Source organism: Acomys minous (genome assembly GCF_964271855.1).
Source record: "Acomys minous genome assembly, chromosome: 13".
Taxonomy (NCBI): domain Eukaryota; kingdom Metazoa; phylum Chordata; class Mammalia; order Rodentia; family Muridae; genus Acomys; species Acomys minous.
This window is the reverse complement of record NC_140495.1, coordinates 81,893,199-81,915,153: the sequence shown is the minus strand read 5'-3', so window position 1 is coordinate 81,915,153 and position 21,955 is coordinate 81,893,199. Positions and strand designations below refer to the sequence as shown.

Below are 21,955 nucleotides of genomic sequence, written 5' to 3'. Positions count from 1 at the left end.
GAGGTCACCCTCGGTTATAGACCTAGGGGAGGGGAATAGGGTAAAAGCAGAAGGGAGGGAGAAATGGGAGGATATAAGTGATGGGATAACAATTTAGTTGTAATCTGAATAAATTAATAAATAAAAATAAACAAATAAATCCATTAAAATCATTCAAGTATCATGAATGATATATATATAATCTGTATACTTGAAGACAAAACTTACATTTCAGTAGTGAAGTCATCAAACTCTGCTCTGGCAAAGAATTTAAACATGTGTATAATGGGGTTATTTGTTCTTGTAGTGGCTGTTGGCTATAATGTGTGATGGAAATTCACTGTCTCCCTTTATGCTTCACTGACAGTCTTTGCAGTGCCATCGAAGGGGACTTGGGTGCCCTCCTTGCATCAGTGTTGTAGTGAAGTAGGGTAAATAACTTCCTGATTCAGAATAAATAATTTTAAAAAAGCAGGTGAACTAGTCTCATCCATACCCCCACCCGTGCCACCTTTTTATTTTTTATTTTTGTAGACAGAGAAAAGCAACTGTCTTAAGTTTCTCCCAAAACTCCCAAGAGAAAATTAAAACACGTTACACGCTGGAGGAAAACATCTGCTACCTATTCCATAGGCAAAGGCTCAACTTCCAGAGCACACAGAGAACTGCTGTGACTCAAAGAGAAAAATCCGACTAACTAGTCAGCAAAGAGTACCAGATACATGAAAAAAGGCCCTGTTGAGTCAGCTGTTTGAGAAATGCAAATTACAACAACAATGATGAGCCATAGCTTTGTTGTCCAACTGGCAAGAACCACCTCAGCTGATGCTGCCACAGTCAAGGAAATGTGCAGGAAAATGGGCGTTGCTGCGTACAGAGGGAGTATATGTTAGTGGAAACCCACGGGTTGATGACCTATCGTCTGTCTATTTACCTGTCTTATTCACCTATCACATTATTGATCTACCACTTGCCTGTCTATCACCTACCTACAAATGCATAGAAGGAGATAGAAAAAGACATGAAATTGTTGCATGTTCCTACATCCCTCTGGAGAGATGAACGTGACTGGTACTGCAAGAGAGGAATAAAGAGGGATTTTGATGCATGTACAATAATCTGCCCCATGCTCCCATCATTTGTTTTCCTTTCTGAGGCTTCAGTTGTCTTCAGTTAACTATAATCTGAAAACATCAAAACAGAAACTCCAGAAACAAGCAGCTCTGTTGTTGTGGCTGCTCTCACTAGCCTGTTGCAACTTCATAGCATAGTGCTCTGGCCAGTCCAGGATGTAAATCATCCTTGGTACAATGTATCCCCGGTGTATATACCTCCCAGTCATCACTCATGAATAACAATCTTGATATCAGATAGACTATCACAGTATTGCTGTGTGCACCCATTTAAGTACCCTCCTCTCATTCTGCTTCATGATGGTCCTCGGATGCAAGGGTGATGAGGCTGGCAATTCATGGGAGACCATGGAATATCTCTTAAGTTTCTGCATCATTATAAGAAAAAGGACGACACAAGATAGTGCAGCCCTCTGCCTTAGTTGGAGGAGCCTCAGCTGGCAGTGGATGATGGCCAACGGCAGAAATTTAGAACCCCACGGAATGCTCAGCCCTAAATGGGACATCTGTGTCATCCACTCTGAGGCCCAGGGGACATCACAGAGGAGGGCTGGCAGAACTGTAAGACCTGGAGGATGGGGTGAAACACTATAAAACGTGGTCATCCAGGTGTGACATGGTTAGTTGATGAAATCATGAACACACCACAACTGTGAACACCTGCACAAGACCACACAGGACAGCAGGAGGGGTCACCAGGAGTGAGGATGGACACGAGAGAAGGTGATGAAGGATATGGTTATAGTATCCTGTATACTAGTGAGAAACTGACAAAAGTACAAAACTAGTAAAAGCCAATAGAGAAGCATCAGTACAATATGATAAAATATTTTGCAAATGAAAAAGAGGAACCTCATCCACATAGATTTTATTGAAGTATATTGTTAAAATTATTTTCTTCTCTTACTAGTTATTATTAATCTTGAAATATATATAATTTATACATTAATTGATGAAGGATCAGAGAGATCATACTTAGGAAAAAGCTTGCCAAACACACACACACACACACACACACACACACACACACACACACACACAGAGACAGACACACGATCCAATACTATGCATAGTTGGAGGGGTCCCTGGGGATCCTGTGACAAATCCCTCACTGATAAGGAAAGCCATTGACTCGGTGTACAAATAATGCATCTGTAAATCACTTTTGCAATTAAAGGAAGACAAATGCTACTCCTCGGAAGGCATCTATAGTCTTTTAAATGCCAGGTCAGAGGGGAGGGAGAGCCTGTAAGCCCACACGTGTTTCCCCATGGTGGGCTTGGCGTTCCCTCCTTCCGCCAGGCTCTGCTTGCGGCTCTCCTTCACTATCTTCCTGCTGGGAAGGATGGGAAAGGCTCTTCACTCTCACTGGCTCCTTTTCTTTCCTTTATCAACTTGAACATGGAGACGATACATGGCCACCAACCCCTGTGGCTGCATGGCATGCTTCCTTCTCAGCTGGGTTGCGAGTTTCCCTGCCTTCTGACTAAACAGGAAGGGGGCTCGAGGTGCTGGCTCCACTCCTTCTTAGCTGCACACTACCAAGCATGCCAACTTCCCCTAGCCTCAGCTTCTTCAACTGCACCCAGAGATGCATGGCAACTCTGTTGACAGTGACAGTTGGGACTCAGTCACTCTGACTCTGGCCCTAAAGTCTGTCCTAAGACACATGGTGGTGGCAGACTCCTTTGTTTATTCCACAGACTTTCAGACAGTCCCAGGATTCAAGATGTCTGCACGGTCTCCTGGGCTCTCTTGCCTCTGGCCACCCTGGAAGCCTCACTCAGGCAGCTGCCTGGGGCTATTACTATTTTTCTTCCAACACAAACTGACTGGGCTGTGCTTTGTCCCTGCATGCCTGATTAGTGATGCTGGCTGTATGTGTGTGTGACAGCATCTCTGCTTTTTAAAGGAAGTCCAATAGCAGACATCTCTGGGAGGGGAAGTGCTGAGTGACTTGTGTGTTCTGAGCAGGTTTCCATAAGCCGTGGTGTAGACACTGAATCAGAGACTGAGTCTGGCCTGGAGGGTCATGTGACTAAGAGAAGCTGGTGGCAACTGAGGCTGTTTCTACCATGAGTGGATTGGCTGCTGTGTGAGGAGAGGTATCTCAGTCCTGTGTGCTTTCTTTTGGAAGTTGCCTTCAGCAGAGGACTCATTAGTTTTCATGGTGGCCAAGAAGTGACATAGCAAGTCCTCTGCTACATGTAGCAGTTAGCATCATTATTAATACTCCTACCCCACTTCTGCCATTTCCCTTCCATTGAACAGGAGACAGTAGATTCCCCTGTCCTCCAAAGGAATGGCATTTCATTAACTCTTTCTGGGCAAATCAGAAAGCTGAGCCAGGCTGTGCAATGGCATTGAAAGGCAGTCCATTTCCCTGAGAAGAGCAAGAGCCCAAGGGACCACCCGCTCAGGCAAACTGCGCTCCCCATGGCATCCGCGAGCTGCGTGGTTGACATGGAGTTGACGCTTTACTGCACCTTTTTTTTCCCCTTCTGATAGCTAGGTGATGGTATCTGTTGGCAAAGTTATTTTCGAAGTACAAGAATGGAAATTATCAGGTCGAGGCTGTTATGATGAGATTAAAACGCATTGGCCTCCCCTGAGCGACCTGAAAGTGTTTTCCTGGGAGAGGAAGAGACATTGCATTTTAAGGCATTTCGTTATCGGAAGAGGTGTCAGGGAAACTGGTTACTTGAAAGATATCCTGCTTTGAGCCTCAGCTTATGGCATATTCCACAATAAATCCCAAATGGACTCAATGCGAAAATGTTAACAATAAAAAAAAAATCTTTAAGAGATTTTAGAAAAGTACTAAACAGATACTTGGCAATGAAGCCGCCCTGTTTTTAGTCAAAATGACCTTTCCTAGGTGCAAACACATGAGAGAAATAAATCATCAGTCGATGTGGCTGTGTAAAAATAAACTATAATACTCCCCATAGAGACTGATTAATAGTGTTGGCAAAACAAAGGGGGCAGGGTGGAGAGGCCCTTCTTTGAGGACCCAGAGATTAAGGAATGGATGTTAGGCCGGCCAGCGAGGGTGGCTTATGGTTAAAGGTACCTGCTGCCAAATCAGATGACCCAACTTCACTCCCAGGACCCGCATGGTGGAAGGAGAGAACAGGATCCCACAAGTTGTCCTCTCACCTCCACGTGTGTGCCACAGCATGCTCACATGTGTGTGCCACAGCATGCTCACACGTGTGTGCCACAGCATGCTCACACATGGAATGAATATGTATGAAAATGTTTTAAAGGGCATACTCTGTTCATGTCATCATAATCTGGTGCAGCGAGTTGGATAGTGTTTTCTTTTTTCCTTTGGGCTAGAACAGTAGAAGCCAGCACTAAGGAAGTAGGTCCATGAGTGAAGCTCAGGGGGCTGTTCACAGAACACACCCAAAGCTGGAGGACAGGAGAGAGCATCCCCCTTGGTTAGCATGGGAGATGTAACTGAGCAATGGTTTTCCAGATCCCTAATGCAGGCAGGAAACGGTTACAAAGGGATTTGAAGTAAAGGAAAGAAAATGTCCAGAACATTTTACTAGCCTCTTGGATATTTACATTTTTTGTTTTACTCTTCCTCATTTCTCTTTCTGCTACATTCTCTGTTAACTTTTTTTTTTCTTTCAGTACTGGGGAGAGAACACAGCACTGCGCTTATGGGCCACAACCCAAGCCCTCCCCATAGTTATTGGGGTTCATCACAGGCTTGTGAGTGATTGGCTCCTGTGATGTCAGCTTCGATTGAATTTCCAGGCTTAAAGGACCTGTGGGTACGGAGATGGATGCCAGGATTTACAGTCAGACTGACTCGCCTACCTATTAAGGTAGCTGGTTCCCGGCCTGCTGTAGGGTGGACCTTGCCAGGGTGTAGCTGCTCACTGTCCTTTGTTACCAAAGATGCTGTAGCCAATAGTGACACACTCGTGGAAAGACAGATGCCAGGACTCCAAGAAGTGAAAATCGACAGGCTGCTGCCTCTAAGGCAGTCTGCTGTCCCCAGATTTTGGATTCATTGGCAATTTTAGAGACAGACTAGATGGCAATAGAGTGGACACAAAAGTGTTGAAAACACAGTCACTGTGACCAAAAGCTGCTGAGTACTCCAACGTGTGGGACAGGCACACAGACATATGGTGGTTCCCCTCCAGAATCAAAGACCTATTAATTTTCAGAGAGATTTTAAATTTGATGTTTTTCCCAATTTTCATTTCAACCTGTTCCGAGATCAAGACTGATGGAGGCAGATTACTGAGAAGAGCAACAAGAAGTGTGTGGAAAGAGCATGTGCGTGTGTATGCTTGAGTGTGCATGTGCATGTGTGTATTATGCATGCATGTTTGTGAGTGTGTGTGTGTGTGTGTGTGTGTGTGTGTGTGTGTGTGCATATAGGGAAGTGTGTTGTATAACAGGTATCTTCCTTTGTAGCTTTTCACCTTATTTTTTGAGATAGAGTCTCTCACTAACCCTGAAGAAGACCAATTTTTGAGGGTCACTTATCTTTGGCTTGGCTGGCTGGATAGCAGGTTCCCAGAATCCTCCTGTCCCATGGCCATGCTTGGCTTTTATATGGGTGCTGGGGATTTGAACTCACAGCCAGTGCTCTTAACCACTGAGCTGTCTCTCTAGTACTGGCAGTAGTTATCCACCTAGTTGGCCTCTTGAAGAAAGGCAATACTAGGAGAGTTTTTACCATATAACAACAGATGTTATTTGGCTACTCATGAAATAGAAATAGAAAGTGTTCAGGAGTCTCTAAGGATGAAACTCAAGACACAGATGTAGGTCACAATGTCAGAGAAAAACAAATTGCCCAAGGAGACAGTGGCTACTTGAACTTTAAACATATGAGTTTGTGGATCTTTAATTTCCTCTCTGTGGGCCAATAACAAGTACACTCCATGGCATCTATGCCTGGCCAGAGCTGGGATGTGGCAGTGCAGGGAGCAGATCTTGGTCACCATGCCAGCCATGGCATGGTACATCTGTCCTCTGCTTCTAGCTCTTAGAAATTTTAAATATGTGCTCAGATTTGTCCTTTAGCTTCTTAACTTTAACCTTGCCATCTGAGTGATGCTGTGATGTGGGTTGTTCCCTGTGGTTAAGCATGATGGGAGTGTTGTTCAGTGGTCAGGCTGGGTTTCCACAGTCCACTCACCTTGGTCCTCTTAGATTAAGAAGACCGTCTAAAAGGCAGTGTGACTGTGAAAGGGGGCAGTGGCTTCACTTATACCACTGAGCTAGCCGCTAACTAGAAACTTGGATCTCACAATTGATGTCAATTCTACTTGCTCTTTTCTGGGGACGCAAAAACCCTGATGTTTACTTGTCCTGGGCTTCTGATACCACATCTGGATCTTCTGTGTAGCGATCACAAACATAAATCCAGTCTGTATAGGTTGAGCATAGTCCTCACACCTTACCCCCTCTGAGAAGGGGATGAACTGGATCTGATAAGCAACAGGAGGAATGGGTAGGGCCATTGTTATAACACTCTGCATTATAAAGACACATTTGCTGATAGAAATCTGGTATGTACATGTTATTGGTGGCCTAGCATGTATACACAGTTGATAATTAAAATGGAATAATTACCAATTTTGATATAGAAATATTGATGTACTGTTATATACATAATTCAATAACAAGATCTGACGTGAGTGTAATTGCTGCTGTAATGTTAAAGAGCATTGAAGACACTCAAAAAGGTTGCCACATGGTGAGCCCTATTTCACTGTGCAGGTGCTGTCATTTCCACACCATTGCTTGCCTCCAACATCAAAGGAGGTGCTTAGTTTCAGCCAAGTTAGTTTTCTTATCTAACACAGTTTCATTTCTGTTGCTGAGATACAAATGCCCTGATGAGAAGCACCTTGGGGGAGAAAGGGTTTGTTCCAGCTCACAATTCCAGGTCACAGTCCATCACTGAAGAGAATCATTGTGGCAAGAACGTAGAACACCAAGTCACATCACGTCCACAGTAAGAGGAGAGAGAGAGAGATACATGCATGCGTGCTTACTGCTTAGCTCACTTTCTCCATTCCTCTATACTCCAGGATCTAAACCTAAGGAATGGTGCTGCCCACAGTGGACTGGGTCTTCTCATATCCATTAACGTGATCAAGAAAACCCCTACTCTCACTTCAGACACATCCATAGACCTACTTGATCTGGACAATTCCCCACTGGGTAATTAAAAGCAACCCTCACACCATCCGAGCTCCTGGGGTCCAAGATAAGACATAGGGACTCTCAGTGTAGGTGTGGCTTAGAGTCTAGCTGCCTCAGCTCTTTCTTGTACATTAACAGAACAGAACTGTTTCCTTGACTTAGATGGACCGAGGCTATCCTGTTTTTAGCCAGAGGGGACACTCAACTTGGCTTCTAAGGAGGAGGTGGGGCAAGAAAGAGTCAAGGGACCAGTTGCAAACTGGCAACAGTTGCTTTCTGGAGCACAGAGGTGGAAGGGTCCTCTCTGAGAAGCTGCACTATCTGATAGATGGGTCTTGGTTACATTATATAGCTTAGGATAAGAGACACTTTCCTCTTGCTTTGAAAAAGACCCTGGGTGCATGTGTCTTCAGATCTGTCTGTTGCCTTCACCTCTCTTTTCTGGCACAAATTTGGGGGCAGCTCGGCAGCTGGGGAGAGGACACTGGCTCATTTTGGCTTCCCATCTTCCCATTGGCTTTTTTCAGACAGTGCTGAAAGTGCACATGTATGCAAAAAAAAAAAAAAATGTCCAGCACCAGCTCTGGGCAGTGTAACAGTGTTTCACAGCCCTTGGAAATATGAAACAGTGTTGCTGTGGTTACGTGGCTGTGACAGCTTGAGCTTGTGCTGAAACACCCAGGGAGAGAAGTAAGGCTTTTCACACTGGGGTATGCCAAGCCAATGAGATGGCCTGCACAAACTCAGGCCTGACCCACACAAAAGTGCCTTTCTTAAAGAGGGCGCATGTCATGGCTTCCTGGACAGGGATGCAAGCTAGACTCTGTGGCTATACAAAGAAGGTAGACCACCATGCAATATCCCCTGGGAAATGGTCCATGAAAGGGGCTTTCAGAGTATCGTGTGCTTACCAATTTTACTCCTTGTTTCATTTATACTTTCTCCCAGCGCCTTTGCTTCAGAAAATCTGGAGGGGAAAAAAAAAGGAATAAAGACAAGTTTTACTTCTTGCTATTAATCCTAGATTATGTTTGGAAAAAAATAAGAGATGTCTGAGAGGTTGCTAGAATGGGATGAAGACAAAGGTAAACCGAAAGAAGCTTAATATGGTAGGCTTACAAAGCAAGACGAAAATTTGTATGGTTACAACTGTTGTGAGATAGAGCAATGGCTCGGTGGTTAAGAGCACTGCCTGCACTTTCAGAGAAACTGGGTTCAATCCGCAGCACCCAGATGGTGGTTCACAACCATCTGTAACTGTAGTCCTAGGGGATGCAACACCCTCTTCTGGCTTCTAGGAGCACTGCATGCATTACATACATGTGGTGCAACACATACATGCAGGCCAGCAGCCAAACACACAAAAATATTAAAATTTATTCTTATGTTCTTCAATGAATGAATGCAATTTCTAACGTCTTATGGTGCAAGGATACCAGAATGAAACGTGCTGGCAAGGTTTCTCTACCATGATTTATCCGCCATGATGTCAACCTCACAGTCAAAGAAAGCATTCTTAAAAAACACTGGCTACTTGACATATAATACATTAGCAGAGCTGAGCCACTGATGACCAGTCATGAGACAAATCAGGGCCACTTCCTGGTTCTTTGAATAAATTTTTACTGGAGTGTGTTTACTCGCTCATCACTACTTCATCTACGGTGGCTTGTAAGTTACCACAGTTGAGTGCAGAGGATGTGACAACGACTGCATGGCTTGTGGAGCAGAAAAGTTTTACTATTTGACTCTTTATAGAAAAAAGTTTGCTGACTCCTATGGTAGATGAGTATTAAACCAGATTTTGAAAATACAATTTGAGAAAAGAAAAAATCACAATAACCTCCAAATCAGAAATAAATATTGATATACAGTCTGTCTAGTCTTTCTTCCAGCCTATTTTTATGGGGTGAGGTAATGTATGCATAAATACACATACATATAAGATTTTTATATCCTGTTATTTTTTTCACTTGGCATTGTAAGTTATTCTCTATGTCATTCAAAACGCTGACTCTTTGTAGGTAAATGCTAGCCCACGAGGTGGCTGGGCTAGCGCTCAGTCAGTGTGCCCTCTACATTCCTAACATATCCTTATGTGACATCCATGATGAGCCCAACCTTGTACTGAGGAAACAGTGCACAATATGACCCGTGGAAGGAATGGGCAGCTCTTGAGGGGATACAGGATGTCAGACAGGGGCTGGGAGGCACAGTGGCAGGAGGGTGAGGTGGTTGGGCATAGTGTGTCAAGTATCAGGAAGGGAGAGAGAAGGATGGTGGTACTTGGCTGGCTTTCTTTTTATTTTTAATTAGTTCTAGGATGCCACCCATGGGATGGTGCCACACACAGTCAGCGAGGAGTCTGGCCTCCTCAGGTAAACTTTTCTGGGAATACTCAACAGACACACTCAGAGGTGTGCCTCCTAGGGGATTCCAAGTCCAGCTACACTGATAATAAAGATGAGCTATCACTCCAAGGCCTTATAAAATATTAATTGGTCTCTCTTCCTTTCTGTCATGAAATTAAAGGGGTGGCCAAAAGCCCTACCCCCCAAACAAAAACGATGCAATATAAAGCCATAGTATGTGTTCTATCTTGGATAACAATAGCCACACTATGTAGGGTGTAGTCAAAAAACCTTTGTGCGTAAGTTGGGAGTGACCTGGAGTATGAGGATTCACACAAAGACTATTAGAAACCTTTTTATTCTAGAACACAAATAGAATAGAGAGCATGTTAGGCTAAATCCTCTCATCTTACTGTCCCAATTTTCTATTGTTCATCTTAGCTCAACAAGTCTCTCTTCTCTCTGTCCTCTTCCAACTTCCTCGAACCTCACAGGGTTCCAGAGAAGCCTAGCTACCTTATTGTTTGACCCATAACTAATTCATGTGCACAGAGCTGCATCAGGTGAAGTGAGGAGAGGAAGCAAGGGCCAGGAGGCCACCCGTGCACCATGGTTGGTGGAAAAGTGCTGACAATTCTGTCATTGCTGTTTTCTGCATCTGTCTGTTTGGCCTGGGACTACAGGACAGGGAGTTTCCAGGAAAGAGGGCTGATTTTTCCTACATGGCTCGGTGACTAAAGACTCCACCCTGACTCCCGAATGAAGGCTCCTCACAGGCTGTTCATGTCTTCTCATTGAGAGCCTGTCACCATTCAGGGACCAGTGAAGAGGCATCTGGCAAAATGCAGGCTTTTTCAGTTCAGCAGATATTCATGGGATGTGTGGACCAAAGTGCTGGGCTCCCTGTGCTGTGTGCCTGAATGTTGACCGTTGCCAGGCAGCACAGGATCCTTGCTGGGGAGCCAGGAGCTTGGGTTGTGCTCTGGAAGCAGTAACTACAGACAACGGAGGCCAAGGGTCATCCTCCCAGCCAACCAACCTATTACAAGTGTCTCCACAGATAGATGCTAGGGGCTTCAACACTGTGGCCAACTTTCTCATTGTCAGAGGTAACAGAAGCGGAGTCTGATGTGACTTCTGAGAGCATTCTCCAGAGAATCCTATCTTGCCCTTGGTCTGCAGCAGCTCACAATATGATCCATTCGGCGGGAAGCAGTGGACGAACCCCATGCCTGGCTACCTTACACACAATTCGCTAGGGAGCTCAGGCAGTGGATGCTCTGACCCAGGGCCAGAGATGATTTATTCTGGAGCCACATTTGAGTGACTCTGGCTTGGTAACACCGATTTAAGTGACTCCCGGCTTTATGTTCCAACAGTGAAGCAGCTTTATGGACATTTTTTATGGTAGCTCGACAAAAAAAAAAAAAAAAAAAAAAAGAAGAAGAAGAAGAAGAAGAAGAAGAAGAAGAAGCTATAAATTAAGACATTAAAAAAATTTCATGGAACCACAAGAGAGGTGGGTTGTTGTTAAGTAGGCACTGTCTGATGACAGCCCTTACTCTGGTGGAAAATAGTCTTTGTTTTCAATTAATTTATTCCAACTTTTTTTAATCTGTTTATTAGGATGAGAAGTTTAATGCTGAGGTGTGAGAGGAATGGCTCTTGTTAGGCTAACGATTGCCCTTCCTTGCAACACTCCAAGCTCTCCATATTGAAGTTTTAATCAGGAATTAGCCTGTGTAGATGGCTTCTTTTCAGGAATTCACTGTGTGCATAGAGGGGACAGACATCTATGTGAAGTCTCTTCCTCAATCACCCTCCATCTTATTTTTTGAGACAGGGTTTCTTACTGAGCCCAGGGCCCACAGACTTGGCTATGCTGGCTGCCTGGTGAGTTCTAGGGGTCTGCCTGTCTCTTCCCCGTCTGTGCCAGGGTTACAGAAGTAAGCTGCTATGTCAGGTTTTCTTATGTAAGTGCTGGGACCTGAACTCAGTTCTCCATGCTTGTATAGAAAATACTTGACTCTCTAGGCCATTTTGTTGTGATGAAGATCCAGCCTGCCCTTCCCTTGCATTTCTTTTATATATTAATGCTCCCTTTTCTGTGTGTCTCTTCTGCTGTCTTCTCTGGCTCTTGCGGGGGCGGGGGAGGGGTCTGCCACCACTCCAGCAAATCTTAAGCAGTTTCCTTGACTGCTGAGTCCTCAAAGTCAATTTCAAATAGGCATTCTCAAATGAAATAGTTTTCTAAGTGGAGGTTATTTTGTTTCTGGTATCGTTTTAAGAACCAGGGGGATGCGGAGAAGATTCCAATCTAGTCTCTGCTCTCAGACTTTCTAATTCTAGTTCCGTGACAAAGTGTAAATACAAGAATCAAGTGGAAAAATAATAAAGGTTAAAATGAAAGTCTAACGGGAACCGGGGGGCTCCTGTTTGTTAAGGGTAGCATTTCCAGATGGTGCCTGTGACTTCCCCCAGCCCACTTCTCTGTTGCTTAGATTGCTGTTCTATTGTATGCTAGAAGGCTCCAACCGAGTGAAGGGGCACTTTCCTTGGTTTAGCTCACATTAATAACGCCTTGATTTCCAACCACAGTTCATCTCCTCGTTCATTTCCTCTTTTGTTACTTAATGGAGACTCTGTGTCGGATAGGTTCAGTGTGTACTAAGGTTTTGACACAAAAGGAAAGCTCCCCTGTGCTTTGCCTGGGTACTGATATTTACGGAACACAGGGTCGCCAGCCTCTCTTATTATTATATATTAGAATGATGATTCATGCCTACAAAACAGAGTGATTATGAATAACAATTACCTTCCACTGGGGGAAAAATTCACTCCACTGAAGAAGTGGTTCATATGCTGTAGGCCAGTGAAGGGCAAATGTCCTATTCATGTGACATCTTATTTTGCTTGTCACATACAGACAGCTGAATCTCCCCCAAACCAGAGGGCAGCACTCAGGCATACTAGGAAGGCCATGTACTGAAATGTACAGGTGAACAGAGAACAGTCTCCTGGTAGGTAGCACGGAGCATGCAGGCCACCCCGAGCCCTCCTGAAACCCCAAGTAGAGAGAATGACAGAAGATCCTGCTGTCAAGCTACCAACAATCCCTCTATGGGGATTACCATCTCTTGCTGTGGGCTAGAGGGGATTTGTATAGGGTCAGGTAGTTCCAGTCTCAGCAGGATGACATGCTAGAACCAGCAGACCACGGAGTTCCTAGAGGTAAGACAAAGGCAGGAAGATGGGAGGGCCAGGTCCGTGGATCCTGGGTGCTTAGGGATAGTAGAAAGGTGAGAGCTCCAGGAGCCCCAGCCCTCTGGTCAGCCTGAATCCCTCTGACCATCAATTATGGATGTTTCTCTTAGTCCTTCCTGCCTCTAGGGGTCCCTTGAGCAAATTTTTGGAAGGGATCAAGATTGCTTGAAGATTATTTCTGTGTCAGGGCCACAGGGAAGTCTGTGCATCTGTGGATTTATTTCGTGTCTGCTGATAGAACACTGTTTTGTTGTTGTTTGTTTGTTTGTTTGTTTGTTTTAGTATTTTTGAGACAGGATTTCTCAGTGTTATCTTAGCTCCACTGGACTTGCTTTGTAGACTAGGCTGGCCTTGGACTCACAGGGACCCGCCTGCTTCTGCCTCATGAGTGCTAGGATTAAAGGTGTACATCACCACATCAGGCTTTGTTGTTGTCGTTGTTGTTGTTGTTGTTGTTTTTTTATACAAAAAACCATTTTCTACCACAGCTCACTTGTGCTCCCCCCGCCTCTTCACATGTATGAGTCTAGAGTCACCCAGAAGATACCCCTCTGGGTGTGCCAGTGAGGATATTTCCAGAGAGAATTAAATAAAAAGATAAGATTCATTCTCCAAGATGGCACCATCTTCCAGTAGATGGCCTGGGTTTGAAGATGTCCCAGGGAAAAGCAGCATGTGTGGCTGCCACCAACAACTGTCCGCTGGACACTAGACGCCAGCTTCTTCTCTTCCAACGTGGACACAATGTGCATGGCTGTTGGATCTCCATGCTGTTGGTGTCAGACCCGGCTGCCAGGTCGTCTCGCTTTGTTGATTGGCAGCTACTGGGTTCTTAGCCTCTCTGGTGTGCGGATGGCCACTGTTGGACTGCCCAGACTCTATCTTGTAAGCTGTCTACTAGGTCCCCTCTGTGACACATGCACTCATTCCATCGTGTTCCTCCAGAGAGTCTGCCTGGCATAGCCAGTAATTCTAACAACTGAACAGTGTCTGTGAATGACAGGAGGAGCTCAGAGAGAAAGTGAGGCTCCCGGTGGTACCCCACTGCCTCTTGGCATGAAAGCAGTTCCTTAATGGCTACAGCTATAGTAACATTAAACAGATATAGAATTTTCTTTTAGAATGGGTTGGTATCCTGTCTTTTCATTGGATTAAAAAAAAACCTGGTTTATTGCTGGGAAGGTATCTTTTCAGAGGAGTGAGTCTTGTTAATCCCTTTGCACAATGGCTAAGAGAAAGATCGGAGTATGCTAGCACTGCCCATCCTGGGCAAACAAAATATACTTCCAGGAGAATCCCAGTAGTGGCTCAGGTTATCAGAACTCTACCAGAATGGAGTCAGGATAGCTTTGTATGAAGAAGCCTTTGAGAGACCCACACATGCTCACCCTGACAGGCCATTGCCCACTTCCCTATTATAAACAGATCCAGACTCAGAAAGAAGCCCAAAGCAGCCAGGAGCCATGCTGATTTCAGAGAATGGAAAATGAAATATGTCTGCCATGTTGGTAGCTTTTAAACTTGGGATCACATAGACTCATCAGTTGGTGCTTTAAAATGAGTGTGGGTGCACTCACACACATCCATGTGAACATGTGTCTGCATGAGTATGCATGTGTGTTCACAGTGTGTGTGTGCAGGTGTGGACAGAAGTCAAGTTCAGGTATCCTTCCGTTAGTACTGCCTGCTTGTTTTTTGAGATAAGGGCCCTCCTGGCTCCGCCCCCACAGCACTGAACTGAAAGGTGCTTGAGTGGCGAAGTGCACAGTTGTACATGAGTGATGGGATATGAAACCAGGCCTTTGTGCTCAAGCAGCAATCACTCTTAACCAGTGAGCCCTCTGTCTAAACCCTGTCTTCCATTTGTGGGGTACATTCAGATCGATCTTTTTGTAGAGGTCTCTGGTTTTGGGTAAATACATTTGTAACTTTTTGGAACTGTGTTCCTTCCGATTTTTGCACCTTTAAGATGTATGCTTGTTGATACACAAGCATCTAATCTATCCCCCCCCCCACTACATCTTAATCCGTGGGCTTTCTCTTATAATCTGTCAACGGCTCAGCTTGGGCACCAAGAGTATGTTCAACTATGCTCTAAGCAGTACAGCCATGAGCGTCCTCCTATATGTCCTCTTAGGAGCTCAGATGGGGATGTTTACCCCCAAACAGAAGTGATCGGTCACAAGGTGCACAGACTTCTCTGGACTGAGAGGGTCTAGTCTGCACTCCCGAGTGCTAGGTCTGTGCTGTGTCACTGGAGCCCAGCTTCCCAGATAACTTTCTCATCCCTCCTTGTAGCAGCTGTGTTAAACCTTCATCTTTCTCCTCAGCCTTTTCATCTACCCCAAATCTTAATTTTACCAAAAAATACCGAGGGCCTAAGAATGTATTTGATCTATACATTAAAAATGTATGTGCACGCACACGTGTGTGTGTGTGTGTGTGTGTGTGTGTGTGTGTGTGTGTGTGTGTGTGTAGTAGACCAGAGGACAATTTCATTGTCTTCCATCAAGCCCAAGAGAAGGCCCGTCTCTCCTCCCAGAGCTGGGATTACAGGTGCATGATGCTGGGGGTGACAGGAACACAGGTCTTTATGCTTGCATAGCAAACTCTTTACCCATGGAGCCGTCTCCCGAGCCTCGCTTGCTTTCCCCTTGGAGATTATGAAGGCATCTGTAAGAGTCCCAGGCTGGTGAGAATTACACACAAAGTGGACACTGTCTATAGAGTATTAACACTGTCAATAGCAGACCTCTGACCTACAGGCGGCTTACCCAAGTCGTACTGGGACGGTGAAGCTCGGACATCAAAGAGAATTGGAGCAGGATGCACACAGGGAAATGTGAAACCACGGAGACTTGACACCTGTTTCGCAGACATTAGGCTGACCAGTCAGAAGGACAGAGTAGGAAGTCCTTGGACTGGCCTACCTAAGCCTCAGAGCGACCAGCTACTCTGACTCGATCTTACCTCTGCTTCAGAATCTGTTTGTTGTCATCAATGGTGACACTGTCAGCGTGGTCCCTCTTGAAAATCTCAAAAGCCTCCTGGCGTCCCAGGGACATCTCCTCTCTCATTCCTATTTGGAGACACAAAGGTACGGCTTCAGTCACGTCAGTAGGATGGCATTTCACTTCACCGCCACTTTATTCAGGCCACAGAGCTGGCCCTGGCTCCCAGAAGCCCATAGCAGAGAGGCTGTGGCCAGACAGGTGGTGCCTGACCAGAGCCTGTGCCTGTGAGTCCACATGACTCAGGGGGTGGGGGTGGGGGTGGGGCTTGGAATGCCTGGTCAGAGGAAATGAGAACCAGGCCTCCAAGCCCCAGATGGCCAGCACATCTGTGAATCTACTTCCTGCCATCCTTCGGTGGCACAGTTCTTCCTGTTTTCTCCTTTATGCCCCATTTTGGGTTGTTAAATTTCTCTCTGAATTTCCAGGCATTTAGTAACAGATCCAAAGCTACTGAGCCTAGGAAGTTCGGCTTGTAGCTTCTAGCTTCTAGTTAATGAGTCGGCCTTAACTTCCCGTGGCTGGCGAAGAGGGTCCTGCTCCTTACTTGGCCCTTAGCCAGGAGTCAGTTAAATTCTCAAGAGCCAAAGCCCATGGTGGGAGGTCCCCAGTTTATGTCCAACTTGTAACACCCTAATTTGCCACTGCCACTTGCGGGCCAACCCTCACAGCTTGGCTCCGCTCTCTGGACAAATTCTGGAGCCCTGCCTCAGAAAGTAGGCCCTTTAGAGAAAACAGGTGGCTTCCTGCACTGGCTTCCCAACTGAGCAGCCTCCAAGGGCAGTCGTCAGTGCAGGTGTGTACCTGGGTCCTGAGGGGAATCTAAGTCACAACTGGGCTTCGGATAAATCTGCAGGCTTTTGTCTTTTGAGACAGGATTCAAGTGGCTCTGGCTGACCTTGATCACGGTTCATAGCCAGGGATGATGACGATGATGATGATGAGCCCCTGATCCTCTGGCCTCTACTTCCCAAGTATTGGGGTTATAGGTGTGTGCCACCATACTTGGCTTCTGCACTGCTGACGAAGGAATTCAGGGCTTAGTGCATGCTAGGCCAGAATTCTTAGCTTTAAAAAAAATTCTGCATTTACCTTCCTACCCTCCAGGAGGCCCCTTCTCTCCTTTTTTCCAATACTTATGCTGATTGTTGACAAGTCAGCCCAGCCAGCTGTCACCTCCATCCCAAAGCTTTCTCTGAGCCCACACGGAGCAGATTCCCCCCTCCACCTGGCTCCTTAGTCTTACATCCGTGACAGTTGGTCCAGCAGACACTTTCTCTGTACATGGCACTCCTCTCCAGTGAAATGCAAATCCCTCCAGGGCCACAGATCATATGTTTTTTTTTTTTTTGTCGGACTCCCTAGTGTTTTGTTAAAGGTCTGCACTCAGAAGATACTCAGCCTATGTCTGCTAGTCTGTGAAGTTCACGGGGCCAAGAGTGAACTGGGTGGGAAGATGAGCCTGTTCTTAACCATCGTAGGACCGCAGCCCGGAGCTTTAGGAGACATAGTCCTAACGGCCTTCATGCAACATCCCCCTTATCCCTGGAAAGAGCCCCGCTATCTCCTATCCTCAGCCGGAGGAACTGGACGAGCCCATCTGACACCAATTTCATGATTACTGTGATAAAAATAGCACCACGAGGAATGTCGGAGTGGCGATGTGGTGATGCTCTTGGCGCCCCACCCTCTTTAGTCATGCCTCATTTCTGCTTCCATTTGTCTTACACGCTCCTGAATCTGGTGGAAACTGGCTGGTGGGAGACTCACCAAGATCAGCTCAAGTGCACAGGAGACATTTCTGTGGCCCACATCTCTCCAGAGGACCCCAGTGGACCCCAACAAGAGCCACGGAACACTTCTCCTATCTCTCCTCTGTCTTCAGGGTATGCTCAATTATAGCATGGCATGCTTCATGCTGTAGGGTTAGCTCCACGGAGCACAGAACACACTGGGGCTTTCTGTAGGGCCTTCAGGCTGCCCCCACCCTCGAGGAGGCTTCTGCTCCTCAGGTTTTGTAAGAGGAGCCTGGCCTTTCTCCTCCAGCCCCCATATTCTTTGTAATAAGAACAGTACCCGTAGCATTCTTGAGGCAGTTGAGTCCAGGAGAACTTGTAATCAGCAGGACAGTCTCTGGACTGTCCCTCAGGGGTTTGTGGGAGCAAGAAGGATATGGAGGGCATGTGCTTAGAGAATCTAGAAGGTTCTGCTATGAAACTTGGGGCCATCAGTGTAGCATGGCGACTATGAGTCACTGATGTCCAAGGACTGGAAAACTGAAACGACATGACCGTGCCAGGGCTTGCCACCAGGAAGATGGCACCAGTGCTCCCATCCTGGAGAACACATTCTGGAAGGTGGGTGGTTTGACCGTGGTGACCAAGGCTAGGTGGCTTTCCCCTTTGGGTTTAGGAAACGTGGTCTTTCTCTCATGAACACACATAGTGAGAATGAGAAGCAGAGGAGACTCTGTATTTGAGAGCTTGCCTTGCTGAGGGGGGGTACATATCTACCTATTTCTTCCCTCCAGAGGGGTTTCTTTATCTTTGGCACAGTTCCAGGAATGCAACTGAGATGCAAGATTGGACGGGTAGATTGGAGCTTTTATGGTGAAGTTTAAAGTGCTCAGAGTCTAGCCAGGGAGAAGGAAAAGTGGACAAATAATTGCCTTGCAGCTTGCTCTACCGCTGAGAGAGAAGCAGTGAAAGGAGGATGGGTGAGAGGTGCGGGGGGCAGAGGCAGCTGTCGGGAGGGTGAAGCACCCTTCCGGATGGTGCAGTATCCGCATGGGGAGAGGGTCCAGGTGCCAGGTGGAAGGGCAGACACAGTGTGGATGAAGGGGGAAACTGAGCAGTGTGGGTGTTGAAGACATTTCTTGTGAATGTTACAGTAAGGAGCTTTCCAACTCAGCTAAGCTTCTCCAGGATGTCTGTTAATAACTCCACCTTTAACTGGGGCTGGGAAGGCATGGGCTTGGTCCAAGCACTGAATAAGCCTGGTGAGGTGTACGGTAACCCTAGTATTTGGGAGGTAGAGGTCAGAAGATCAGGAGATCAAGGTTATCTTCAGCTATATACGGAATTCAAGAGCAGCCCGGGCTATATGCTATGCTGGAGATCAATATATCTGCAATACCTTGGATTCATGACCCTGCTGCGGCCTCCCAATGGCTGAGATTACAGCTGTTCTCGATCACACCCAGCCTGTGACACTACAGGGGTGTGATGCACATGTCCTGGGCCTTCCCACTATCACCATGCTGTTGGGTAGGTTCACAGCCTGTACCATACTAAGCGGAGATTCAACACTCTGCTCCCTACTACAGATCACCATGTCTTCCAGCCCACTGTTGACTATGGACCCCAGCTCCAAGAAGCTTTTGCACAAATACGTCTTGAAAGTACCATGATCTCAGGAGGAGTAAAGAGAAAGGCTGCAGCTTGCTGATTGCTAACAGGGTTGGCAGAGCATAGAACTGACCCAGTCCACCCTAGTGTTTTAGAATCAGCCTCTCTTTTCTTTTTTCTTTTCATTTCTTTCATTTCTTCTTTCTTTCTTTCTTTTTGAGAAAGCATGTTTGGTTTTATTTTGTAATAATTTAAAATTTTTAAATAAGGAGAATTTTTTTCATATGGAAAGAACTAGTACAATCACATACTTGAAAGGAGAAACAACAGGGACTGAACCGGAGGGAAGGAAGGGTGAATTCACTACTCCATTTCCCATCCTAGGTAAGCAGTTCCCCAAATCACATCTAACAAGATGCACAGTAAACCTTCAGCATCGTCTGCCCTTTCAAAGAACTGGTGTAAGTGAAAAGACAGAAGGAAAGGCCAAAATAGAAGCAAAAGGAAACAAAATGACCCTCAAAAAGAAGAAAAACCCCCCAAATCCTTGTCTATAAAAGGTATGAGGGTGAAAGCTGAGGACACAAGACCCCTTTCAACAGTTGAGGAACTTTGCACAGAGCCTTCACTGCAATTGCTGCTCTGGGATCCTGACATGCTGAAGACGGGGCCTGGGGATGTTGCAGGTGTGGAGCTGGCAACTGGGAGCTGCAGGTGACATGCACCTGGAAGGCTGCCAGCCAGAGCTGTAGGCCTAGTGGAGAGCACAGATGGGCGACTACTCATCGCCACTATGTTCCAAAGGACCTAGCCTATCTTAGGATCTCTTTTTCCCACTCATCAAAGTTTACAACAGAAGACATACTTTTGTGCCTTTGGTTGTAAAAGATTCCCAACAGACCCTCTGACCTAAACTTGCATTGCTGGAAATACGGGCAAAATGGAGCTGAAAGGCAACATGCAACCTGGCAAAGGACGAAACCAACGGATATGTGTCGGGGTGTGGGCGTAGCCAGAGTTCTCTCATGGTCTCAGGGGGCACACACTTGTGCCCTGGGCTCTGAGTGCCAATCATTCATGACGTCATCACTCACCACCTGGAACGTGGCTCCAGAAGACAGGAGAACAAAGCTGCTTTTAGCATGTTATCTATAAGTATCTCTAGAAGAAGCCGACTGGCCACGGCTTTGGAAATGAACCAACTTTAGGATCAGTTTCTTACTGAGGCCTGGGGCCTTAGGGGTTCTGACCTGTCATTCTCCCTCCCCTCTCCCCATGGGGAATTGTAGGTCATAGGTCCTAACACCAAATCACAGAAAACATAGATGGCTACAAGAAGCCTCCTGGCTTAGTGAGTCACAGAACCATTTAACTCCTACAGAAGTGTCCCCCAAATGCTACCCTGCACTTTCAGGTGGTTAGCTGAAAAATATTTATAAGTCCAGAAGTCAGAGCGCTGGTCTGTTTTTGATGGTGATTAAGAGAGCTTAGATAGAGACGGCAGCCGACAAGGATGTTCAAACTGGTCTTGGGGTTTTGAAGGCATCAGATTTTGAAGGCAATCAATTGTTACACACTGGTCCCCCACCCCCTTTTTAATTTAAATATTCATTTATTTTCAAGGCTATGAGTATTTGCTGGCATGCATGTCTGTGTACCACATGCATGCGTGGTGCCCACAGAGGACAAGAAGAAGGCATCAGATACCCTGGAACTGGAATGACAGATGGTTGTGAGCCACCACATGGGTGTTGAGCTGAACACAAGTTCCCTAGGAGAGCAGCCAGTGCTCTTAACGGCTGAGCCATCTCTCTAGGCCCCTTGCCTCTCTCTGAATGTCTCCTTGTTTTATCATCCTAAAATTGAATCCCTTACTTTGCTACAGAATAGAACTCTGAGTGTTTGGAGGCTCTCACAGGGTCCCATGGAAACTGAGTGGAAAGAACACACTGGGGCGGTGCAGGTGGGGGAACATCTTCTGCCTGGGCCCGCTGTCTGCTTTCCTTTAGTCTGGGGCATGTGGACCTCAGCTTATTTTCCTGGCTGTTCTCACACAGCCTACTGCTGCTTAAGCTATTGATTCAAAATTGACTAAAGTAAAAGGAGGGGGGCCTGTGTTCTGCATGCTGAAAAGTGATTTTGTGCACGGAGAGCCAGACATATATTTTCTTTGGGAAGACATGTCTTCACACAGGGCTCCAGAACTCTCTGACTGAAGAAGAGAGGGAAGAAAGTAATACCAAAAGAAAGTTGAGAAGTATAGGATGGAGGGCAGTGGCTTTCAGAGGGAGAGAGGGTTTGGAGCATACAGTTCGGTGCTAGGAAACTTTTGAAATGGTGGGTAACAGAATGTCTCAGATAAACTATATGACTGGACAAAGGTGCCAGGCAACAAGCAGGCATGGTGTATGCCTTTGTATGGTATCCACTATAAGGTTTTAGATATTTATTTGTATTTTACTTGTATGTGTGTGTGCTTCACCAGTGCCCACAGAGGCCAGGAGAGGGTGCTGAATCCTCTGGAACTTGAGTTACATGTACATGTGAGTTACCATGTAGGTGCTAGGAATCAAACCCAAGTCCTCTGAGAGAGAAGCCAGTTCTCTTAAGAGATGAGCCATCTCTCCAGCCCCGGATACAAGGTTTTTACAGGCAAGAAGACTTCTCAAAAATTGCAAACTGTA

The 21,955-nt window shown here is 46.1% G+C and overlaps 1 protein-coding gene across 2 annotated transcripts in view; it reads right to left on the bottom strand.

Annotated features, from left to right (window-relative positions):
- Positions 1–21,955, bottom strand: part of KIF6 (kinesin family member 6) — a 284,573-nt gene that overhangs the window by 60,125 nt on the left and 202,493 nt on the right. For both annotated transcript variants that reach the window (XM_084753670.1, XM_084753671.1), the window contains exons 14-15: positions 15,884–15,992; positions 8,210–8,265 (exon numbers count right to left, since the gene is read on the bottom strand). In XM_084753670.1, coding sequence (XP_084609796.1) covers positions 8,210–8,265; positions 15,884–15,992 — 165 coding nt within the window. The remainder of the gene's footprint in view (positions 1–8,209; positions 8,266–15,883; positions 15,993–21,955) is intronic.